The sequence below is a fragment of the Babesia bigemina genome, scaffold Bbigscaff_62562 (genome assembly GCF_000981445.1).
Source record: "Babesia bigemina genome assembly Bbig001, scaffold Bbigscaff_62562".
NCBI classification, from domain to species: domain Eukaryota; phylum Apicomplexa; class Aconoidasida; order Piroplasmida; family Babesiidae; genus Babesia; species Babesia bigemina.
The window spans coordinates 1,220-7,939 of record NW_012237046.1 but is presented as its reverse complement, the minus strand read 5'-3'; the positions used below and the strand labels follow the sequence as shown (position 1 = coordinate 7,939).

Below are 6,720 nucleotides of genomic sequence, written 5' to 3'. Positions count from 1 at the left end.
GGCCCCTTTTTTCAAAAATTTCAGGTGGGATCCTTCAATTTTCTTAGCATCAATCCTAATTGACACGTAGGTTTCTGGGCGCATCCTCCCGTGGAATTTCTGGGATTGTCTCAACAACCTATACAAAGATTTTTGTGATATTCTTTGCCAAGAATGGGGTTGTCAAAAATGCCTCCGCGCCGACAAATGCAAACGTGGACAGCATGGTCTCAAAGATGAGAAAACTGAAATTCCTCATTGTCGCTGCCCTTCTATAGTCGGCTGCAAAGGCGTCACACCTACATTCTATAAGTATGGATTAGCAATTGGTAATGCGTCGGTGTTAAACAAAGTAGACAATGAAAAAACATGCTACGATTTTTGCACTCAATTAAGTAAAGTTCTAAAATCGCAATATTTCACCGAACTGTTCGACAAATGCGACGACTTCCTCTTCACCATCCGCGCCCCCTTCATCTGGCTCAACGTAGCCCTCTGGCTCCTCTCTTTCCTATACCTCATCCACATCATGGTCGTCCGCCTCGACCTCCTCCACATCAAATCGCACTTACATAGTCCCTCATCTCATCGTATTGCTGCTCAATCACTACTCGCCGCTGCACGCGTTAACAAACTGGGCAGGGTGTTTTATCTGCAACCATAATCGTACTCACGTGTTCACTGTCTACACTCACCTAGCATATCACCTACTCACCTAACAAATGAATTGTAATATTATCTGTTGTATCACTCATTAATCGTTGTATGTGATTGTGTAATAGTTAACTAAAGTGGTGACCAAGATGCTGCCCAAAGTGGTGACCAACGTGTTGACCAAGGTGCTGACCAGAGTGGTGACCAATGCCATGACCAAGCACCTGACCAATGCCATGACCAAGATGCTGACCAATGTGCTGACCAACGTGATGACCAAGCACCTGACCAAGTTGATGGTTACGGCAGCGATGACATGGTCACGGCAGCGATGTCATGGACACAGCAGCGATGACATAATCACGGCAGCGATGTCATGGACAAGGCAGCGATGACATGGTTACAGCAGCGATGACATGGACACGGCAGCGATGACATGGACACAAGTGGTGATTATCATCCACTCTACATCGCTCCTTATCCACTCCACATCGCTCCTTATCCACTCTACATCGCTCCCTAACCCACTCTACATCGCCCCTTTACCCACTCTACATCGCTCCTCTATCCACTCCACATCGCCCCTTAACCCACTCCACATCGCCCCTTTATCCACTCCACATCGCTCCCTAACCCACTCTACATCGCCCCTTTATCCACTCTACATCGCTCCCTAACCCACTCCACATCGCCCCTTATCCACTCTACATCGCCTTTTTATCCACTCTACATCGCTCCCTAATCCACTCTACATCGCTCCTTTATCCACTCCACATCGCCCCTTTATCCACTCTACACCGCCCCTTAACCCACTCTACATCGCCCCTTAACCCACTCTACACCGCCCCTTAATCCACTCTACATCGCTCCCTTACCCACTCTACATCGCTCCCTTATCCACTCCACATCGCCCCTAACCCACTCTACATCGCCCCTTTACCCACTCTACATCGCTCCCTAACCCACTCCACATCGCCCCTTTATCCACTCCAGATCGCTCCTTATCCACTCTACATCGCCCCTTATCCACTTCACATCGCCCCTTTACCCACTCTACATCGCCCCTTTATCCACCCTACATCGCTCCCTAATCCACGCTACATCGCTCCTTTATCCACTCTACATCGCCCCTTATCCACCCTACATCGCCCCTTAACCCACTCTACATCGTCCCTTTACCGACTCTACATCGCTCCTTATCCACTCTACATCGCCTCTTAACCCACTCTACATCGCTCCCTAACCCACTCTGCATCGCCCCTTAATCCACTCTACATCGCTCCCTCATCCACTCCACATCGCTCCTCTATCCACTCTACATCGCCCCTTAACCCACTCCCCATCGCTCCTTAATCCACTCTACATCGCTCCTTAACCCACTCTACATCGCCCCTTAACCCACTCTCCATCGCTCCCTTATCCACCTTACATCGCTCCTTAACCCACTCTACATCGCTCCCTAACCCACACTACATCGCTCCCTAGTCCACTCTACATCGCCCCTCTATTCACTCTACATCGCTCCCTAACCTACTCCACATCGCTCCCTAACCCACTCTACATCGCCCCTTAACCCACTCTACATCGCTCCTTTACCCACTCTACATCGCTCCCTAACCCACTCTACATCGCTCCCTAACCCACTCTACATCGCCCCTTAACCCACTCTACATCGCTCCCTAATCCACTCTAAATCGCCCCTTTATCCACTCTACATCGCCCCTTAACCCACTCTACATCGCTCCCTAACCCACTCCACATCGCTCCCTAATCCACTCTACATCGCTCCCTAATCCACTCTACATCGCTCCCTAATCCACTCCACATCGCCCCTTAACCCACTCTACATCGCCCCTTAACGCACTCCACATCGCCCCTTAACCCACTCTACATCGCCCCTTAACCCACTCTACATCGCCCCTTAACCCACTCCACATCGCCCCTTAACCCACTCCACATCGCCCCTTTATCCACTCTACATCGCTCCTTAAACCACTCTACATCGCTCCCTAACCGACTCCACATCGCTGCCTAAACCACTCTACATCGCGCCTTAATCCACTCTACATCGCTCCTTCACCTCCTGTAATCGCCCCTTAACCCACCCTACATCGCCCTTTTATCCACTCTACATCGCCCCTTATCCACTCTACATCGCTCCTCTACCCACTCTACATCGCTCCCTAACCCACTCCACATCGCCCCTTTACCCACTCCACATCGCTCCCTAATCCACTCCTCATCGCTCCCTAATCCACTCTACATCGCTCCCTTATCCACTCTACATCGCTCCTCTGTCCACTCCACATCGCTCCCTAATCCACTCCTCATCGCTCCCTAATCCACTCTACATCGCTCCCTAACCCACTCCACATCGCCCCTTAACCCACTCTACATCGCTCCTTTACCCACTCTACATCGCCCTTTTATCCACTCTACATCGCTCCTTTACCCACTCTACATCGCCCCTTTATCCACTCTACATCGCCCCTTTATCCACTCTACATCGCTCCCTAACCCACTCTACATCGATATTTTAATTACACTTACCATCCCCCTCTCCACCTCCCTTAACCTCCCTGATCGCCCTTTCACCTAATTTTGCAAAATTTCTTCGACCCCTAAAAATTGCCTAAATCGCTTCCAAAAAATTACCTTAACCAAAGTTGACCAAATTTTTGTTACCTTAATCTCCAACACTTCCCTCTCCTCCCTCTCCACCTCCCTTAACCTCCCTCACCGCCCCGTCACCTAATTTTGCAACATTTCGTCGACCCCTAAAAATTACCTAAATCGCTTCCATAAAATTACCTTAACCGAAGTTGACCAAATTTTTGTTATCTCACCCCCCTCGCCGACGCCCTCTCCGCCCTCCTGTCCACAATGCACACCCAACGCCACTTCCACGCTGACGTCTCCACCAACCTCGCCGAACTCCAAACACAGCTCGACACCCTCACCCCCTCCGGTTTCGCCGAGGCCTCTCCGCTGCTCAACGTCGTCAAGGCCGGCGTCCGGGCGTTCCACGGGGAGCTCGCGAAGCAGTACGTCAGCAGGTACTCGGGGCAAGGAATTACCTGGGTGGAAAATGTTGGTAATCCTTCGAAATCTGAGCCAACTGAGGAAGCGTTAAAATGTGGTAAAGTGTTTTTTAGTTGCTTGCCGATGTTAGTCGAGTGTCTCGGGGAGTTGGAGAGGAGGTGCGCGGAAGGAGGCAGCTGGAGGACCAAATCACTATACTTGAAAGAGGAGGACAGAAAAGTAAATTCACTTGGTGAATTCATGAGGCAGTGCGGTTACTGTGTACAGACAGATAAAGCGACGAAGCAGGACGGGGAGCTGCAGTGCAAGTATAAGTTCACCGGTGGAAATATTCTTGAAAAGCTCGTGGAGAATAAAGTAGAACGCGGTATGGTTTTCGATCACATCAAAGCGTGCGAATCAAATAAAGATATTAAGACAGGTGAGCCAAAGGATAAAACGCACTTCGATATTTGTGACATTCTTGATTGCCTTTACCATCACATGAACAAATATAATGACGCGTGTCATCTGTCCACTCTAACCTCAAAGAGGCATCCGTGTTCGGTGTATGAAATGCTAGTTTGGCTCTCGGGGCTCCCGCACAATCCGATATATAGCGCTGCTCGAGATGAGAGAGTCCTTGAAATATTGGAGGAGCTCAATAAAGATGAAGAGCGGAAAGCGGAGGAAGAAGAAACTGAGAACGGAGACATCTTACAAATCTCATATCTCAATCAAGAAGATTTAAGCTTAAATGCGCACCCACTAAAGATACCATACAAGGACATACGAGCCGCTATAACGGACGTATGTGCCACCGCCTATGACGTGTTGACAACAATAGCCGGAACAGGCGATGAATCCACCACCTACGCCTCTGACCTGTCGAATAATTCCATGAAATTCCACTACCCCCAAAGCGGCGAAGATTGCTTCGACATGTTGCTCGACATATTACGCCGATTGTTCCCGCCGCTGAAATTCCTGCTCAGCCAGTGTAGCTATGCGGCGTACAACTTTGGTTGGCGCGATTGTATGTACGGCAAAGATATACCATCGGGCAAATCGCAGTGTATCGACCACTCGGAAGACAAAGCAGCGTGCCAACCAAACGGCAAAGCAAATGGTCAACCAAAGTGCCAAGTAAACAGCCAAGCAAATTGCCGTCCAACTTCCCCATTAATGTCCTATCTTAACGATTGTTTGCCCGGGCATCTACCTCACCAGCTAAGCAAAATTGGTTGCAGGTACGAGTGCGTCAATTGTCCTTCAACTGCCAGGAAAGGCATGCCCTGTATTACGCCGCTTGGATTCAGGGGATTCTCTGGGTCCACTAAGACGGGTAGGGACATATGTCACATTCTTAGGAAATTCTTTGCTAATTCCAATCTCAAGGGATTGCTATGCCTGGTGCCAAAGCCGCCGTCCACAATATCGGAGCACTTCAGTTTCGTCCAGTCGCTTGCTAACAGCTGTGGGTCAAGTAAGCGCATGAACCTGACCGATATGCGATCCGCATTTGAGACATCCGTTGACATGCTCTCCATTCAACTGCAACCTGATCCTATTGTCTTTACGAAAGCACTTCTCGACGCCTACGGTTCTAAGTCTGCAACTCACACCGAATGCGAACACCCACACCTTAAGAATCTAACAACCGCCGACACATGTAGAAACAAAAAAGAAACAAATGACTGCACTCCATTCATGTATCCCTTGGCCGAAGATGCATATTGCTACTTCGCCTTGAAACACTGTGACACCTACGTGTCCTGGGCGGTGTACCTTCCATGGACGTTCTGGGAGTATCTCAAAAATCTATGTGACGACTTCTGCAATATTTTCTGCGCAGACTGGGGCTGCCGTAATTGCCTTAACAGTAGCAAGTGCAAACGCGGAGAACATGGAAAGAGTGATGAGGCGAAGGAAAATGTAGCAGGCCAACCGCATTGTAAATGCGAATCCATGGTGAAATGTAAGGGTGTCTCACCAACATTCTACAGATATGGCTTTGCATTTGGTGACCCAACGACGCTCGATGTCAGCAAGAAATGCCATGATTTCTATAATCAATTCAATGCCGTGCTAAACTCACAATATTTCAAAGACCTGTTTCAACAATGCGACAAATTCCTCTTCAAGATCCGCGCCCCCTTCGTCTGGCTTAACGTCGCGCTCTGGCTCCTCTCTCTCCTCTACCTCCTCCACATCATGGTCATCCGCCTAGACCTCCTCCACATCAAATCGCATCTACATAGTCCCTCGAGTCATCGCATCGCTGCTCAATCGCTACTTGCGGCTGCGCGTGTTAACAAGCTTAACAGGGTGTTTTACCTGCAACCATAATCGTACTCACGTGTTTACTGCCTACACTCACCTAGCATCACCTACTCACCTAATCAATGAATTGATGTTTAATCTGTTGTATCACTCATTAATCGTTGTATGTGATTGTGTAATAGTTAACTAATGTGTTGACCAAGATGCTGCCCAAAGTGTTGACCAACGTGCTGACCAATGCTATGACCAGAGAGCTGACCAAAGTGCTGACCAACGTGTTGACCAACGTGCTGACCAATGCCATGACCAAAGTGGTGACCAACGTGTTGACCAAGGTGCTGACCAAGGTGCTGACCAAAGTGTTGACCAGAGTGGTGACCAAGGTGGTGACCAATGTGCTGACCAAAGTGCTGACCAAAGGGGTGACCAAAGTGCTGACCAAAGGGGTGACCAAAGTGCTGACCAAAGGGGTGACCAATGTGGTGACCTAGCAACTGACCAAGTTGATGGTCACGGCAGCGATGTCATGGTCACGGCAGCGATGTCTGGTCACGGCAGCGATGACATGGTCACGGCAGCGATGACATGGTCACGGCAGCGATGGCATGGTCACGGCAGCGGTGACATGGTCACAAGTGGTGATTATTATCCACTCCACACCGCCCCTTTATCCACTCTACATCGCTCCTCTATCCACTCTACATCGCCCCTTTATCCACTCCACATCGCTCCATAATCCACTACACATCGCCCCTTTATCCACTCTTCATCGCCCCTTTATCC

General features: G+C 49.5%; 1 protein-coding gene across 1 annotated transcript; it reads left to right on the top strand.

Annotated features, from left to right (window-relative positions):
- Positions 1-3,516: 3,516 nt before the first annotated feature.
- Positions 3,517-6,003, top strand: BBBOND_0001510 (hypothetical protein, conserved; the record flags this gene model as incomplete). Its single annotated transcript, XM_012914992.1, has 1 exon — positions 3,517-6,003. One exon carries the CDS (start codon positions 3,517-3,519, stop codon positions 6,001-6,003), a length of 2,487 nt encoding a protein of 828 aa, XP_012770446.1.
- Positions 6,004-6,720: the final 717 nt, after the last annotated feature.